The sequence below is a fragment of the Hyla sarda genome, chromosome 6 (genome assembly GCF_029499605.1).
Source record: "Hyla sarda isolate aHylSar1 chromosome 6, aHylSar1.hap1, whole genome shotgun sequence".
In the NCBI taxonomy this organism is placed as follows: domain Eukaryota; kingdom Metazoa; phylum Chordata; class Amphibia; order Anura; family Hylidae; genus Hyla; species Hyla sarda.
Window position 1 is genome coordinate 289,489,955 of NC_079194.1, and position 17,747 is coordinate 289,507,701.

Consider the following 17,747-nt stretch of genomic DNA (forward strand, 5'->3'; position numbering starts at 1 on the left):
GTTTGGGATACGTGGATGGGATATGTTGACGGGATACGAGGTCCGGATAGGTTGACGGGATATGAGGAAAAGAGCGCTGTTGTTGCTTTTCCGCTATTACAAGGTTTAGGTAGGAAGACCAGTGTAATGAAGTTAAATGTATCCCCATAGCCGAATGTGACTCCTGCAGTTGCTCAAATGCTTAATCGCCTGATTGGCTGAGCCACGCACACCCTCTGCTACGGGGACACCGTTTTCTTCATCATCATTACACCAGGCAACGCCATGTATTCTGCTTGTACTTTATGAAAATAAGTTATGTGGTTGCTAGTACAATGCTTTGGAAGGGAACACTGACAGGCAGTCTATTAAGACGTGGCCCGGGCATGGCCTAACAGGCAGAAGCTGATGGCCTTTGTCAGACCTCTGGTTGCTATGGTAACCACTGGCATTTTGTGATCGCCTTGCTGGGTGTCAATGGCCAGAAAGAGTGGTCCCCCCCTCTGTCATAGACACTAATGCCCTCAGCATGTAAGGGGCTAAACTGCCGGTATTCAAAAAGGTGAGGAAAATTGTCTTCTAAGGATCCTGTTACCCAGGGCCAGTGATCAGCCAATAAACAAAAGCTCGCTCACTGGTTTATTGCAATGTTTTGACAGGTTAAAAAATAGTTTGTGTGTCGCACATCACCCTGGTAAATGAGGCACGTGTGGGCCAACGACTTACAGAAGAAAGGACTGCCAAAGAAAAAACGCCTATACTAATAATCACTATTTTATAGAGGAAAAAGGGCCACGAAAACTGTATCTTGGCAGTAAAAAAAGGAGAGGGCATGTGCCACAGTCATTAGTGTCCCTTCATCTCTCTCTGTGTCACATACATTAGTGCTCCCCATCTCTCCCCTGTGTCATAGACATTAGTGTCCCCTCATCTAAGTGTCCCCTCATCTCTCCATTTTATTTTACCCTCATCTCTCCCTCTGTCAGTCATTATTGTCCCCTTGAGTCAACTATTAGTGTCCCCTCATCTCTCCCTGTGCCACAGTAATTATTGTCCCCTCATCTCTCTGTGTCAATGATTAGTGTTCCCTCATCTCTCCTTGTGTGTCATTAATGTCCCTTCTTCTCCCCTTGTGCCACAGTCATTAGTGTCCTCTCATCTCGTTGTGTCAGACTTTAGTGTCCCCTCATCTTTCCCGAGTCACAGTCATTACTGTCCCCTCATCTCTCTCTGTCACAGACATTAATGTCCCTTCTTCTCCCCCTGTGCCACAGTCATTAGTGTCCCCTCATCTCTCCCTGTGTCAAAGTAATTAGTGTCCACTCATCTATTCCTGTGTCGCAATCATTAGTGTCCCCTCATCTTTAAAAAAAAACTGTCTTGTTTTAACACCTGCTTTGCGCTCGCTCTCTGTATTGGTTTTCTCTCACTTTTGATCTTACACATTGATGCTTTCTTTCTTTTTCTCCCTTTCTCATTCTATTTCTCACTTTTTCCCTCTAGCTTTCTGATTGTTTTTCTCCAATGATCGTTTTTTCTTTCTTTTTTTTTTACTCTTGTTTATTTTTTTTGTTTTTTTCCTGTTTGTTTTTTATTCTCAATCTTTTTCTTTCTTGTGTTAACTTTTTTTTCAATCTTTTTCCCTTTTCTATTCCTATCCATTATCTCTTTTTTTCCCTCTTTTGTAAACACTCTTCTCCTTCCTTTTTCATAAAACATTTGTCAGTCTACCATTTAATGATGTTGAAAGAGAAAATAAGACGTTACAAATCAATAAGCAAAGAAACAATTTATTGGGGACAAGAGTAAAATTGTTTTGGAATCTAGTAGTCTTGTCCTAGTGGATGACAGCCGCTCTAGTAGTCTTGTATTAGTGGATGACAGCCGCTCTAGTAGTCTTGTATTAGTGGATGACAGCCGCTCTAGTAGTCTTGTATTAGTGGATGACAGCCGCTCTAGTAGTCTTGTATTAGTGGATGACAGCCGCTCTAGTAGTCTTGTATTAGTTGATGACCGGCCGCTCTAGTAGTCTTGTATTAGTGGATGACCGGCCGCTCTAGTAGTCTTGTATTAGTTGATGACCGGCTGCTCTAGTAATCTTGTCCTAGTGGATGACCGGCCGCTCTAGTAGTCTTGTCCTAGTGGATGACCGGCCACTCTAGTAGTCTTGTCCTAGTGGATGACAGCCGCTCTAGTAGTCTTGTCCTAGTGGATGACAGCCGCTCTAGTAGTCTTGTATTAGTTGATGACCGGCCGCTCTAGTAGTCTTGTATTAGTGGATGACCGGCCGCTCTAGTAGTCTTGTCCTAGTGGATGACCGGCCGCTCTAGTAGTCTTGTCCTAGTGGATGACCGGCCACTCTAGTAGTCTTGTCCTAGTTGATGACAGCCGCTCTAGTAGTCTTGTCCTAGTGGATGACAGCCGCTCTAGTAGTCTTGTATTAGTTGATGACTGGCCGCTCTAGTAGTCTTGTCCTAGTGGATGACCGGCCGCTCTAGTAGTCTTGTCCTAGTGGATGACCGGCCACTCTAGTAGTCTTGTCCTAGTGGATGACCGGCCGCTCTAGTAGTCTTGTCCTAGTGGATGACCGGCCACTCTAGTAGTCTTGTCCTAGTGGATGACAGCCGCTCTAGTAGTCTTATCCTAGTGGATGACCAGCTGCTCTAGTAGTCTTGTATTAGTGGATGACCGGCCGCTCTAGTAGTCTTGTCCTAGTGGATGACAGCCGCTCTAGTAGTCTTGTCCTAGTGGATGACAGCCGCTCTAGTAGTCTTATCCTCGTGGATGACCGGCCGCTCTAGTAGTCTTGTCCTAGTGGATGACAGCCGCTCTAGTAGTCTTGTCCTAGTGGATGACTGGCCGCTCTAGTAGTCTTGTCCTAGTGGATGACCGGCCGCTCTAGTAGTCTTGTATTAGTGGATGACTGGCCGCTCTAGTAGTCTTATCCTAGTGGATGACTGGCAGCTCTAGTAGTCTTGTCCTAGTGGAGGACCAGCCGCTCTAGTAGTCTTGTCCAAGTGGATGACCAGCCGCTCTAGTAGTCTTGTCCTAGTGGATGACCAGCCGCTCTAGTAGTCTTGTCCTAGTGGATGACCAGCCGCTCTAGTAGTCTTGTCCTAGTGGATGACTGGCTGCTCTAGTAGTCTTGTCCTAGTGGATGACTGGCTGCTCTAGTAGTCTTGTCCTAGTGGATGACTGGCTGCTCTAGTAATCTTGTCCTAGTGGATGACCGGCCGCTCTAGTAATCTTGTCCTAGTGGAAGACTGGCCGCTCTAGTAGTCTTGTCCTAGTGGATGACTGGCTGCTCTAGTAGTCTTGTCCTAGTGGAAGGCTGGCCGCTCTAGTAGTCTTGTCCTAGTGGATGACCAGCCGCTCTAGTAGTCTTGTCCTAGTGGATGACTGGCTGCTCTAGTAGTCTTGTCCTAGTGGATGACCAGCCGCTCTAGTAGTCTTGTCCTAGTGGATGACCGGCTGCTCTAGTAGTCTTGCTCTAGTGGCAAGAGATATAGTTTTTGTTTCCTACAAGCTGAACAAGCCGACAACCATCACACAGTAAAGACATCATAATGTCTCGTGACTAGACAGTAAAATCGTATGGACACTGGGGATTGATCATGAGATGCAATTTATCTCCACCAGGGATTGATGCTTTTATTCTGGGTTTCGGAGGCGGTGGCAGCATCCGTGACCATTCTGGTCTAGTTCCTGAGCAGCTTTTCTTCACCCACAGATGACAACAGGACCAACGCTGATTCCACAAGGCTGTGATAGCAGTTTGTAGGAATATGGGGCAAACGGCTCCGGGTTATACATATTCTTTTTGTCCCCTTATTTTTGTAGAATTTAAAAATCAACATATTACTATGTGTGACCTGTAGGTGTCGCTGTTGTCACTCCTGACTTAGAAAAGTCATTCGCACCTAACATGATACCTACCACAAGGTATAATTAAAATTATTCTAAAAGCCTCTTTAGCAGTGTTTCCCAACCAGTGTGCCTCCAGCTGTTGCAAAACTACAACTCCCAGCATGCCCGGACAGCCAACGGCTGTACGGGCATGCTGGGAGTTGTAGTTTTGCAGCAGCTGGAGGCACACTGGTTGGGAAAACGCTGGCTGCTCTATTGTATCAAGACCATCTGCTAATCCTAAAATGTCTGATAACAGGGAACAATGGGGAAGAGTGGTGCAGTTGCCCATAGCAACCAATCAGATCGCTTCTTTCATTTTTGAAGAGACCTGTGAAAAATGAAAGAAGCGATCTGATTGGTTGCCATGGGAAACTGCACCACTTTTCCTCTACGCAGGTTTTGATAAATCTCCCCCAATAACTTTTACTTAAAGGGAACCTAAGCCACCGGGGGCCCTCCTAATGATTCATGGTTCATGCAGCCTAAAAGTGACGAAAGGTTCACTTAAAAAGGGGTTGTCCTGGATTAGATGTAACATAGCTGCTTTCTTCCAGAAAGACCACCACTTATGTTGTCAGGTTGTGTGTGGTATTGCAGCTCAGTTCGAATAAAGTGAATAAAGTTGTAATACCACGCACAACCTGAGAACAAGTGTGGCGCTGTGTTTTTTTAATACAGATATGTTTTTTTTTCCAATTCTGGATAACTGGTTCAAAGAGGTACTCCGGAGGTAAAAAAAAAAAAAATTTCAAATTAATGGGTACTCCGTTTTCTAATCAACTGGTCCCATAAAGTTATACAGATCTGTAAATTACTTCTATTTAAAAACCTTAATCCTTCCAGTACTCATCAGCTGCTGTATACTGCAGAGGAAGTTGTGTCGTTCTTTCCAGTCTGACCACAGTGCTCTCTGCTGACACCTCTGTCCGTGTCAGGAAGTGTCCAGAGCAGAAGCAAATGCTCATAGCAAACCTCTCCTGCTCCCGACAGTTCCTGACACAGACAGAGGTGGCAGCAGAGAGCACTGTGGTCAGACTGGAAAGAACTACACAGCAGCTGATAAGCACTTGAAGTATTATGGTTACTAAAGGAGTAGTGTAGTGAAATATATCCAAAGGATAAGGGATAAGTTATAGATCGCGAGAGGCCCGACCGCTGAGACCCCCGCAATCTCTGGAATGGGGCGCCGGCAGTCTGCTGGAAGGGGGTGTGATGACCACCGCACGGAGCGGCGGATGACACGCCATCTCCATGTATTCCATAGAGATACATGGAGGGTTGTGTCGGTCAAGTCTTCCTGCAGGGAGACTGCCGGGGCCCCGTTCAGGAGATCGCGGGGGTCCCAGCGGTCAGACCCCCGCGATCTATAACTAAGTTATTTTTCACTGCACTACTCCTTTAAATGTAACTGTACATACCTAGCCCAGGTCTCACCGCAGCTCTGCTTCTTCTTCCTCCGGTCCCCCACCAGGACGAGCGCTCGGAGCAGGACCTTCACGCCATTCATTGTACCGGCCAGTGATTGGCCAATTGGGAAGGTCCTGATCCGAGCGCTCGTGTCAGTGGCAGGCTGAAGAGAAGTGCGGTGGGGACCAGAGGAAGAAGAATCAGAGTTGTAATGGGATTGGCATGGGGCTGGGGGTTGGTGAGTATTGTGCCAGGGCCCTGGCACTATATTATTTTTTTCTGCAGTAGCGGAATGCCCCTTTAACTCCACTGAAAAGGCTGCAAATCCATAACAGAAACTCAAGGCTATGTCTTAGATTTAAGCTGCAGATTGCACAGCGGAAAAATCCGCCATGTGAACTTGCCCTAAAAGCTCACACTTTTACTCAATATAAATCCATCTCTTTTTTTTTCTGCCTAGGTTTCTTGCCAAGCCGCAAACCTGGTTGCGTATCTGGTGTTCAGTGTGGGAGGTGGTGGGGGGCGTTGGGGGTCTCTGTCTGCCAGGACTGGAATGTACAAACTTTGCACTGGGAGGTAAATGGATTCTTCGAACTGAGACGGATTGAAATCTGAGTAAGTTCGCCCTCGAGTGACTATTGTGCTTCCAGAACACTGTGTAGTCGTCGGATTAAAATGTCGCATCCATGTACCTACAATCTATGTATATAGGGTTTGGTTCCCCAGGAGCATCTGATAAGGAAAATCCTGAAGTTTTTACTGAACTTCTCTAGTCGACCAGACATGAAACAAAGGTATCAGATCAGCCTGAGGTCTGGGCACAATCTGGGGCTTGGATTTCATTTCAGTGTTGCTCCTCCCCTGGAGCTTCCTGATTGGCCGCAGCCCTGGAGAAATCAGCATACGGACTGATCCGTGTGTGTCAGGCAGTTAGCCGAAATAAGTTTGCAGAAAGCTTCTCCATAGGGAGCAGCACTGTCCTCCTAGGTCCCTTGTGCAAAAATCCGTTCACCAAAAAGCTTCCCCATTCCCGCAGGCGGACACCATTTCTCCTCAATTTGCACTTTTAAAAGCCAGAGAATTCTTGGATATTCTTCCTTGGATCTTTACGTTTCTCAGGAATATGGCATTCTGCGCACACGTCCTTGACCACTACCTTCAGGAGAGCGATGTCCATCACGTAAGGTGTCACAGTATGGAGAGCTTTCATTAAACTCAAGGATTGTTGCCAGTTCTTCTCTCTTTTTTGGATTCCTGTCATCCGTATCTATGGCTGGAATATATAGTTCTACCCTGAAGACCTTGGAGGACCTTACCTTGGACTCTGGCTATGGGGCAGAGGACTCTTGTAGGTCCCTCAGTCTCTCATCCTCAAAATCCAACTCCCAGCCACTGGCATCCTCTCAACACCGTGGGAATTGGTGGTATTACTCGGGATCCATGAATAGCCGAAACAGCAGCTGGGACACCATGAATACTGCCCTCACCGAGGACCCTGATGTGGTGGATATGTTCTCCAGATGCCACCGGCTACCTGAGCTTGAGGATTTTCCGTGGATGGATGAGGATATTGGAAAGCTGCTCCGAACAGGTAAAGGGGATGGTGAGATGAAGTGGGAATTCTCCCAAGATGCTGTACGGAGAATGTCGGTCTTGTTGAGGAGGCCTCTTATAAGAATATCAAGGGAAGCCCAACGCCTCAGCGTTCTTCATGCCAAGTGCACACGGTATGAAATCCAGAGTGCCATGAAACTTATCCTAAGCTGGGCATTGTCCCAAAGCTGCACGCTGGCCACGGTCCGGGCTCTGTCCCTTTACAGCATGAGTGCCGGTGATGGACTGCGGCAAGGGAAATCTGCTCGCTGCGGACTGTCCATGTCAGTGGGAAGATTCTTCAGGTGGATGGTGGACACTCGAATATCAGTGCGGATTCACGAGTACGCGGCTATATGCTTGACAGCCTGTATGGAGAACTTATTGGAAGAAATACGAAGCCGCGTTTTGGCAAGTCAAGGGTCGGACGGGGCAGAGATATCACTTGATGCCCTGGAAATGGCGATCAACAATGATGCTGAACTATGGGGAGTCCTACAGCCCTACGAGCACTTAATCTGTGGGAAGAACGCCAATGGTAAGACACCATCTAAATCTTATCTATTGATCAATATAGTGCCAGTAGGATTCACGATTGAGATTTTTCACACCTTGGAAAAGTACTTGGGGGGCCACCAGGCTAAATTCTTTCTATTTATAATCCCATGGTGGTCAGATAGAGCGGAGCACCTTTACACTTGTGGTGATGATGATTGACAGCTACAAGCTTGTGTTCTACACACAGACTCTTTTACAAGCTGTGTCTGCCGTTGTGAGATGTTTGGATAACAGTGGGGCATGTGTATGGGGTAAGGGTGAGGTTGTCAGTCATAGGACATGCTCTACACCAGTCCTCTTAGGTTCATCATCTAAGAAAGGCTGGTTCTTGCATTAGTAGTCTTATTTCGACCCTAAATACTTTTGTAGTTGCAGGACATAGACTGAATTTACATTATGTGGGGTTAACGTTATTAGAACGCAGTATAGATGACATTTTTTTTTCTAACTATGGTCTAAACCACTGTTTCCCAACCGGGATGCCTGCAGCTGTTACAAAATTACAGCCCCCAGCATGCCCGGACAGCCGAAGGCTGTCCGGGCATGCTGGGAGCTGTAATTTTGCAACAGCTGAAGCACCCTGGTTGGGCAACACTGGTCTACACTTCTGGACCAGTCTTTGGAGACCACGAGCCATCACTCGTTGAAGTCTTGGGCTTCCTGAGACCCATGTTGTAAGGCAGCTGTTCTATATTAGTCAAAGGTGACACAATCTCTGTTGACCCTGCCGCCTGGCTGGTCCAACCTAATTTGGGTTGTCACGGTATTAGCATTGCCACTTGTCCACACATTGTTGCTCCACTTCTGATGACTATGTTCACCACATTCAGAGGTTTTTGTGTAACCCACAGAGGAGGGTTCTTCAAGTTCATGTGGCAAACTTGGTAACTGTGACCTATGAAGTACATTAGTTTACATAAGATTCCTAGAGAGAAACAAGTGGGGTATTTTATCATGAACCATTGAAGGCAATGGGGCCGTAGACTGTTCTCGTACAGGGGTCCATACGCAATCTGTGTCTGCCCTTGTTCCATAATTGTATAATTTTGTCCGACTTTCTGCAACAAAGCATTTTATCTCGTAAGAATGCACCAAAAAATAGTACCGCATCAAAAGGGATGGTGGTCAGATGTATTGACCCCCCGAAAGATTGTTCCAAAAACCTTCCCATACAGGTCACATGATACTTCGGATACTTTCAAGTTGGCCGTTTGGGATGATGAACGATGGCTGCCCACCAAGAGTTACAGCTCTCACCCCCCATAAACATACATTTTTTGGCTTAGCTGAGTATGTTAGTTCACATGGAGATCGGAGGGAGGGGATGATGGCGGACATCCCGGGCACGGCGTCCAAAAGAGTGCAATATGGCCAATTAATTTTTCTCAACCCCCAGAAGACCCCTAAACACATTAGACCTTTACCTTTTCTTCTAATGTCTATGGAAACGTGTTGAATCCTATTAGTACTATATTGTATATGGGGACAGCCCGACTGTGTTCCAATTTCCCTGTAAGATAAGCGACACTATATACTGTATGTATGGCAGCCACTTACAGAACATCAATTCCAAACTGTGGATCTCTTAAGCCTAGGTCTCCAAACTGTGGACCTCTAGATCCTAGGACTCCAAACTGTGGACCTCTTAAAGGGGTTCTCCGGTGCTTAGACATCTTATCCCTTATCCAAAGGATAGGGGATAAGATGCCTAATCGGGGGAGTCCCGCCGCTGATAACCCCCGTGATCTCGCACGCGGCACCCCTTTTGTAATCAGTCCCCGGAGCGTGTTAGTTCCGGGTCTGATTACTGTCGATCACGGGGCCGGCGGCGTGTGACGTCACGCCTCCGCCCCTGTGTGACCTCACGCTCCGCCCCTCAATGCAAGTCTATGGGAGGGGGCGTGACAGCTATCATGCCCCCTCCCGTAGGCTTGGATTGAGGGGCGGAGAGTGACGTCACACGCCGTCGGCCCTGTGGTCGCCGGTAATCAGACCTGGAGCGAACACGCTCCAGGGACTGATTACAAACGGGGTCCGCATGCAAGATCCCGGGGGTCCCCAGCGGCGGGACTCCCGCGATCAGGCATCTTATCCCCTATCCTTTGGATAGGGGATAAGATGTCTAAGCACCGGAGAACCCCTTTAAGCCTAGGTCTCCAAACTGTGGACCTCTAGAGCCTAGGTCTCCAAATTGTGGACATATAGATCCTGGGTCTCCAAACTGTGGACCTCCAGTTGTTACAAAATTACAATTCCCAGCGAGTCCAGACCGCTGTTGGCTGTCTGGGCATGCTGGGAGTTGTTGTTTTGCAACAGCTGGGAGTCCACACAGTTTGGAGACACATGATCTAGAGGATGAGTGAGGGGTTCTGACAGCTAAGACCACCACCAATCATGGTAACAAAAGATGTGTGCATGTGCGGCCAGTGTTCCATCTATTCTCTATGGGGCTTCCAAACCTTGCCAAGCTCAGCTCTCATCAATGTTCGGAAGCTCCACAGAGAATGCATGAACTTGTGTTTTCACTGCTCTTCCAAGGACTTCATCACTGCACTGGGTAAATATAAGTGTCCAGTTTGGAAGTCTCATTTTCATATACCCTAGACGGGGGTGGGATGGCGGAGGTCCCCTATTCTTTATCACTGTCTTGACCATAAGGAAGAGTTACCAAGAGTCTCTCTCTCTCTATATCTCTGTATCTCTGGATGACCTGCCCTGTCCTGTATTAGATAACTCATTGATGTGAATGGACACTGTGTGGGACTCCCCCGGTAACTCCATGTACACTATTTGCATATAGCGCATTTTTTGAAGTTTTAATGAAGGTATTATAAAGCGGTATCCAGGATTAGAAAGACAGAGCTGATTTCCTAAAAGCAAACAAAAAAAAAAAAAAAAAAAACAGCGCCACCCTTTTCCTCAGGTTGTGTGTGGTATTGCAGCTCAGTTCCATTGAAGTGAATGGAGACGAGGAATTAGCTCTATTTTTCTATTCCTAACATACAGTATTTTTTCCTAAAACATGCGGCTCCTTTATGGCATTCCATAGAACCTTAATTTAACCTGTGAGGGTGCTGCAAGGGAACTGAACACTCTTCTTACAGACTACAGATAATCGCTGGGGGTCCCAGATCAGCTTATTGTCTAGGGACTTTTCCTACAAGATTGGTCGGAGAACCCCTTTAATTTGCAAATGTTGTTGCCTTAAAGGGGTACTCCAGTTATGAAAAACTTTTAACCTATCCCAATGACAGCGCCACCCTTGTCCTCAGGTTGTGTGTGGTATTGCAGCCCAGTTCCATTGAAGTGAATGGAGACAAGGAATTAGCTCTGTTTTTCTATACCTAACATACGGTATTTTTTCCTAAAACAGGCGGCTCCTTTATGGCGTGCCATATCCAAAAGCCACCAAAAGTGGCAAAAGTTCCTCAAAAGTTTTCATTACTGACATAGCATAATATAAGTTGACGTGCGGCTGTAGGCTATAGACGGAATATCACTTTAACCAAACTCTTGTGCATTGTTTCCCAACATGGGTGCCTCCAGCTGTTGCAGAACTACAACTCCCATCACTCCCAGACAGCAAAGGCTATTTAGCAGCAGAGAGTTTAGCAGCAGAGAGCCTCTAGTTTAGCAACAGCTGGAGGCTCGCTGTTGCTAAACTACAACTTCCAGCATGCCCAGACAGCCATTGGCTGTCCGGGCATGCTGGTAGTTTTAGTTTTGCAACAGCTGGAGGCACCCTGGTTAGAAAACACTGCTCTTGTGTACTTGGCTGTCTGGGAATGATGGGAGTTGTAGATTAGCAACAGAGAGCCTCCAGTTCAGCAACAGCTGGAGGCTCGCTCTTGCTAAACTACAACTCCCAGCATGCCTGGACAGCCGTTGGCTGTCCGGGCATGCTGGGAGTTGTAGTTTTGCAACATCTGGAGGCACCCTGGTTGAGAAACACTGCTCTTGTGTACTTGGCTGTCTGGGAATGATGGGATTTGTAGTTTAGCAAAGAGAGCCTCCAGTTCAGCAACAGCTGGATGCTTGCTCTTGCTAAACTACAACTCCCAGCATGCCTAGACAGCCGTTGGCTGTCCAGGCATGCTGGGAGTTGTAGTTTTGAAACATCTGGAGGCACTCTGGTTAAAAAACACTGCTCTTGTGTACTTGGCTGTCTGGGAATGATGGGAGTTGTAGTTTAGCAACAGAGAGCTTCCAGTTTAACAACAGCTGGAGGCTCGCTCTTGCTAAACTACAACTCCCAGCATGCCTGGACAGCCGTTGGCTGTCCGGGCATGCTGGGAGTTGTAGTTTTGCAACATCTGGAGGCACCCTGGTTGGGAAACACTGATCTTGTGTATTATTTCGAATGACCTCCAACCTGCCAATCAAATCTCATACATTAGGTGTCTGCCACTTACCCCGTACACAAATGAGGATTATAATAGAGCGGAATGAATTACCAGCCTGGCATCTCATTATGCCCCCCCCCCCCCAAATTACCATTTGCCCCCCCTGCACCAATAAATGTTCCTATCTCTATCCCCAGACACGCTGAATATGTTTGAATATTGATGTATGCAAATTGCCACGACTGATCAGGATCAGAGGTGACACAGGAGACATTTAATAAGCAGACGGGCGCATTGTGTGCGTGACATATGGGGACTGCGGCGTCTCCTCTCGCCCTCCTGCCAACACCGCTCTGCTCTGGGTCCTTTGTGTGCCCAATGGTTCGCATATGTTAACTGTACACTGCAATAAGGAGCCCTTGGCACTACTGAGGGGGGTAAATCAGGGTGGTTCTTGCTTAGACTATAGGTGCATGCTGATGGGGCATGCTGGGAGTTGTAGTTTTGTAACAGCTGGAGAGCTGTAAGTTGGGTTGGCCACTTACTTTAACCGTAGGTGCATGCTATCAGGGCATGCTGGGAGTTGTAGTCTTGCAACAGCTGGAGGGCTATGAATTGGGTTGGCCACTGATTTAGACCATGGCTGTAGACAGTCAGGATCATGCTGGGAGTTGTAGTTTTGCAACAGTTGGAGAGATGTAAATTTGGTTATCCATTTACTTAGAATGAAGGTGCAGGCTGTCAGGGCATGCTGGGAGTTGTAGTTTTGTAACAGCTTGAGGACTATAAATTGGGTTGGCCACTGATTTACACCGTAGCTGTAGGCGGTCCGGATCATGCTAGGAGTTGTAGTTTTGCACCCGCTGATAAGCTGTAAGTTTAGTTGGCCACTTACTTAAACTGTAGGTGCAGGCTGTCAGGGCATGCTGGGAGTTGTAGTTTTGCAACAGCTGGAGAGATGTAGGTTGGGTTGGCCACTGACGTAGTTCATAGGTGTAGGCTGTTGGGGCATGCTGGGAGTTGTAGTGTTGCAACAGCTGGAGAGACGTATGTTAGTTTGGCCACTTGCTTAAACCGTTGGTGCATGCTAACAGGGCATGCTGGGAGTTGTAGTCTTGTAAGAGCTGGAGGGCTATGAATTGGGTTGGCAACTGATTTAGACCATAGCTGTAGGTAGTCAGAATCATGTTGGGAGTTGTAGTTTTGATACAGCTGGAGAGATATAAATTGGGTTGGCCACTTACTTAGACCATAGGTGCAGGCTTTTAGGGCATGCTGGGAGTTGTAGTTTTGCATAAGCTTGAGGACTATAAACTGGGTTGGCCACTGATTTGCACTATAGCTGTAGGCAGTCAGGATCATGCTGGGAGTTGTAGTTTTGATACAGCTGGAGAGATATAAATTGGGTTGGCCACTTACTTAGACCATAGGTGCAGGCTTTTAGGGCATGCTGGGAGTTGTAGTTTTGCATAAGCTTGAGGACTATAAACTGGGTTGGCCACTGATTTGCACTATAGCTGTAGGCAGTCAGGATCATGCTGGGAGTTGTAGTTTTGCACCCGCTGATAAGCTGTAAGTTGGGTTGGCCGCTTACTTAGACTGTAGGTGCATGCTGTCAGGGCATGCTGGGAGTTGTAGTTTTGCAACAGCTGGAGAGGAGTAAGTTAAGTTAGTCACTTACTAAGACCATAGATGCAGGCTATCAGGGCATGCTGGGAGTTGTAGTTTTGCAACAGCAGGAGAGATGTAAGTTGGGTTGGCCACTGACTTAGACCATAGGTGCAGGCTGTCAGGGCATGCTGGGAGTTGTAGTTTTGCAACCATTAGAAAGCTACTGGTTGGAGATTACCAGTGTGTAGGGTTCGGGAACTATACAAGCGTGACTAGTGTGTACAGCAGTGTTTTCCACCCAGTGTGCCTCCAGCTGTTGCAAAACTACAACTCCCAGCATGCCCGGACAGCCAACGGCTGTCCGGGCATGCTGGGAGTTGTAGTTTTGCAACAGCTGAAGACACACTGTTTGGAAAACACTGATGCGTATGCAATGTTGTGAGTTCAGCAAGGGACAATGGCGAAGACAAGTCAGGGCAGCCTATCCCTTCTTTCATGGGACACCCCTGTGAGCATTCCATGGCGGCTGGATGTGAATGGCTGCCGTACACCTGTATAAACACATCTCACATGTGGATGCGGCCTCTGTTGTGGATATAAAAGATACCGCGCACTGTACGGAGGTATGGGACGCCAGGTTTTTCTCCCCTCACGCTTCTTATGAGGTAAAGTGGACACATGGTGGATGGGAACTCAGTCACACAACTTCCTTCACATAGTCTTGTGATGTATTTCACAAAGGCCGGGTATACAAAGAGCAGCCCTATAGATTGTGAGTAAACACAGGTGGCGCACAGAGCGCTGTTAGGCCTCATTCACATCTGAGTCGGAAAATTTGTCGCCATTTTGGCCTGTATATTTTTATTGCACCTAGGGGACATTAACACCGCAATACTATGTCTTATAATCATTATAATATGTATTATGTAGGGGGAGATTTATTAAAACCTGTCCAGAGGTAAAGTTGCTGAGTTGCCCATAGCAACCAATCAGATGGCTTCTTTCATTTTTAACAAGGCCTCTGCAAAATGAAAGAAGAGATTGGATTGGTTGCTATGGGCAACTCAGCAACTTTTCCTCTGGACAGGTTAAGATAAATCTCCCCCTATACGTAGTATATACTGCAGTATATTGTGATCTGACCTCTTTACTAGGAGTACTAAGATGGACGGCCTGAGGGCTTAAAGGAGACATATCATGTACAAAAACGTATCCCCTATCCAACCAGTGGGACCCCCCCCCCCCCCCCAAGATCTCCCGTAAGGGGCCCCAGATCTCTTCGGGAAAGGCGCGTGTCGAACCCCCGCACAAAGTGGCGACCGACACCCTCTCCATATATTTCTATGATATATGGAGGGGATGTGTGAGCCGCTACTTCGTACAGGGGTTGACACGCACTGTTCCCAAGGAGAGTCAGTCGGTCGGACACCCGCAATCTAAAACGTATACCCTATTGTGATAACCCAGTACGGGATATCATCCTACAGTTCTATCAGCTTGAGTCCCTGTACATCCTCAGGGCTCACCTGCGGTGTTCCCCCATAAAGTGTAAAGGTTGTACATAAGGTGTAAAGGACCTTTGATATGATCACATGGTAATGGTTGTCATATGTTAAAGGAGTAGTCCAGTGGTGATTCAGTGGTGAGCAACTTATCCCCTATCCTAAGGATAGGGGATAAGTTGCAGATCGCGGGGGTCCGACCCCTGGGGCCCCCCGCGATCTCCTGTACGGAGCCCCGACAGCCCGCTGGAAGGGGGCGTGTCGACCTCCGCACGAGGCGGCGGCCGACACACCCCTCAATACAACTCTATGGCAGAGCCGAAGCGCTGCCTTCGGCAATCTCCGGCTCTGCCATAGAGATGTATTGAGGGGGCGTGTCGGCCGCCGCCTCGTGCGGGGGTCGACACCCGCTATCTGGGCGGAGAGCCGGGGCCCCGTACAGAGAGATCGCAGGGGGCCCCAGCGGTTGGACCCCCCGCGATCTCAAACTTATCCCCTATCCTTAGGATAGGGGATAAGTTTTTCACCACTGGACTACCCCTTTAAGTCACATGTTTTGTTACCCAGAGAGCACCAGGTGACCAGATGACCCGCAGCTAGCCTATAGGATCCTTGCTCAGCCCCCCTTTATAAGAGGGGGAGGTACTACGGTCACTCTCTTAGATCCTGAGGTCAAGTCCAGCCCAGATGTCTCAGAGCCAGTATCCAGCACATCTGGAGGCCTCAAGCCTAAATTGCAGCCACAAGTCAGTAAGTCAAGTCATCTCTGTCTGCTGTCACTATCTTCAGTCAAGTCAATGATATTCAGCGTGGCTGTGCTAAAGTCTGTCAAGTCACTGCAAGTCTCAGCAAGCTGCGAGGTCCCCTGTGTTACTGGTCACCTCTCTGGGATCCTGGCCTAGCTGTAAAGACTGTTACCATCTGTCTACCTCAGTAAAGCTACCGTTAACCTAACTTGGCCTTGGACTATTATGTGCCCTGCCTAACCTAGGACTAGCCGTGCTACATTCGGGTGGTTACATAGGCAAACCACGCCCTTGCGTCATGAACACTAAGGGGTTGACACCATCTACCTCTGGGCAACACCATCTGCTCCTACACCTTACATCGCACCCTGACACTACACTATCCTAGGGGATAAGTTTCTGTACATGATACTACTCCTTTAACAAGGCCCCTGACTGCCACACCTAACTACTGGCCAACCCATGATTGAGTTATAAGCCGCTTAGATGCCACAGTCGCTATTGACTGAAGCATCTAGGGGGCTAAAAAGACAGGATCAGATATACTGCTGGACCTGGACACTGTAGGGGGATGGCAATTGCCACGAATGATATGGGCTAAGCTCCTGAGCCTGATCCAGACAACCTTCTCTGCATTATGTGGTCTCCACTTTTGACCATAAGCAGATTATGAAGTGTCCCCATGCTTGGACCCCCCCAATAATCAGCTCTAATTTGTAGCCAAACCTGGTAGTAAAGATTCAATTTCCCTGCAGTGCCTCCACAGGAGAAATTAAGCATTACACAGAGCCCATTTATTTCAATGGATTGTCTATGTATCAAAGGACATTATAGGTCCTCCATGGGTTAGGATACCAAACAGAGCATCCCCTTCTATTAACTCCCTAAAAGGGTAAATTAAAATTCCCTAAAAGGGTAAATTAAAATGTTTTTTCTCTCGTGATAACTATAGGTTCACTTTAGGAGAAAGTCCACATTATTGTTTCCTTTACATGAGGAATGAGAAGTTCCTGACTTTGGCCCCACAAATGTGTCTGCAGCTTGTATCCTATGTCCATACACAGCTGTGCTTTATGTGCTGCTGATGGATTTACATGGTGGTGGTCCGCAGGGTCCTACATATACTGTATATATTATCAAAGCAGTCCCGCTCCCTCCTCCGACATCTGTATCTATACATAGTTATCATCACCTCCGATAGAGCATTCTAGGTTTAGGCTACAAGGCAACATATTTGGGACTGGGACAATTGTTTCTTCTAAAGAAAGTCAAAGTAAAGCCATTTGGCACCATCTGAATTTCCACGAGTAGCAATTCCCTGAGGCCTCGTTTACATAACCCTGATTTGTCCTTATACTATAGATATACGTCAGATTCCTGTGAAAATGGGACGCTGACCAATACGTGCCCATACTGTCACAGCCCCATTGACTATGTTCAGTCCATATACATATACTGCCCATATTCTCACTGACAACTTTATTAGGTATATCTGTTCAATTGCTTGTTAACACAAATAGCTTATCAGCCAATTAGGCATGTAGATGTGGTCAAGACAAACTGAAAATCAGAATGGAAAATAAAGAGAATTTAAGTGACTTCGAACGTGGCATGGTTGTTGGTGCCAGATGGGCTGGTCTGAGTGTTTCACAAACTGCTGATCTGGGATTTTCACTCACAACCATCTCTAGGGTTTACAGAGAACGGTCCGAAAAAAATAAAAATATCCAGTAAGTGGCAGTTGTGTGGAGAAAAATGCCTTGTTGATGTCAGAGGAGAATGGGTAGACTGGTTCTAGATGACAGTAAGGAAACTGTTACTCAAATAATCACCCATCTTAATATGGTAGGGAAGAGGGGTTATGTGAATAAGTCCATAAGGAACTGCATTTGTCAATTTTTCAATTTTCCTGCAGCGCCACCACAGGGGCAATGAAGCATTACACTGTTCCTATTGAAATGGATGGGCCAACTGCAGGGCTCAAGTCCTGCAGGAACACACAGGAACAGAGTTCCTGCACTTTTTCCAGAACAGGAACACTGTTCCCATTAGCTGGAGTCCTGCAGGACTAGCCCTTGAGTGGAAATCATGGGTGAGTT

At 47.3% G+C, this 17,747-nt stretch overlaps 1 protein-coding gene across 4 annotated transcripts in view; it reads left to right on the forward strand.

Moving 5' to 3' along the window:
* The first annotated feature begins 385 nt into the window (after positions 1-385).
* The window catches only part of ABTB2 (ankyrin repeat and BTB domain containing 2), a 138,890-nt gene continuing 121,528 nt past the window's right edge, over positions 386-17,747 (forward strand). Inside the window, exons 1-3 of one of the 4 annotated variants that reach the window (XM_056527669.1) lie at positions 386-541; positions 3,619-3,783; positions 5,756-7,426. In XM_056527669.1, the coding sequence (XP_056383644.1) occupies positions 6,565-7,426 (862 nt within the window). In that variant the 5' untranslated portion in view covers positions 386-541; positions 3,619-3,783; positions 5,756-6,564. Of the gene's footprint in view, positions 542-3,462; positions 3,784-5,755; positions 7,427-15,571; positions 15,653-17,747 lie in introns of those variants that run through there. The other 3 variants (XM_056527671.1, XM_056527670.1, XM_056527673.1) reach the window with 3 other exon arrangements.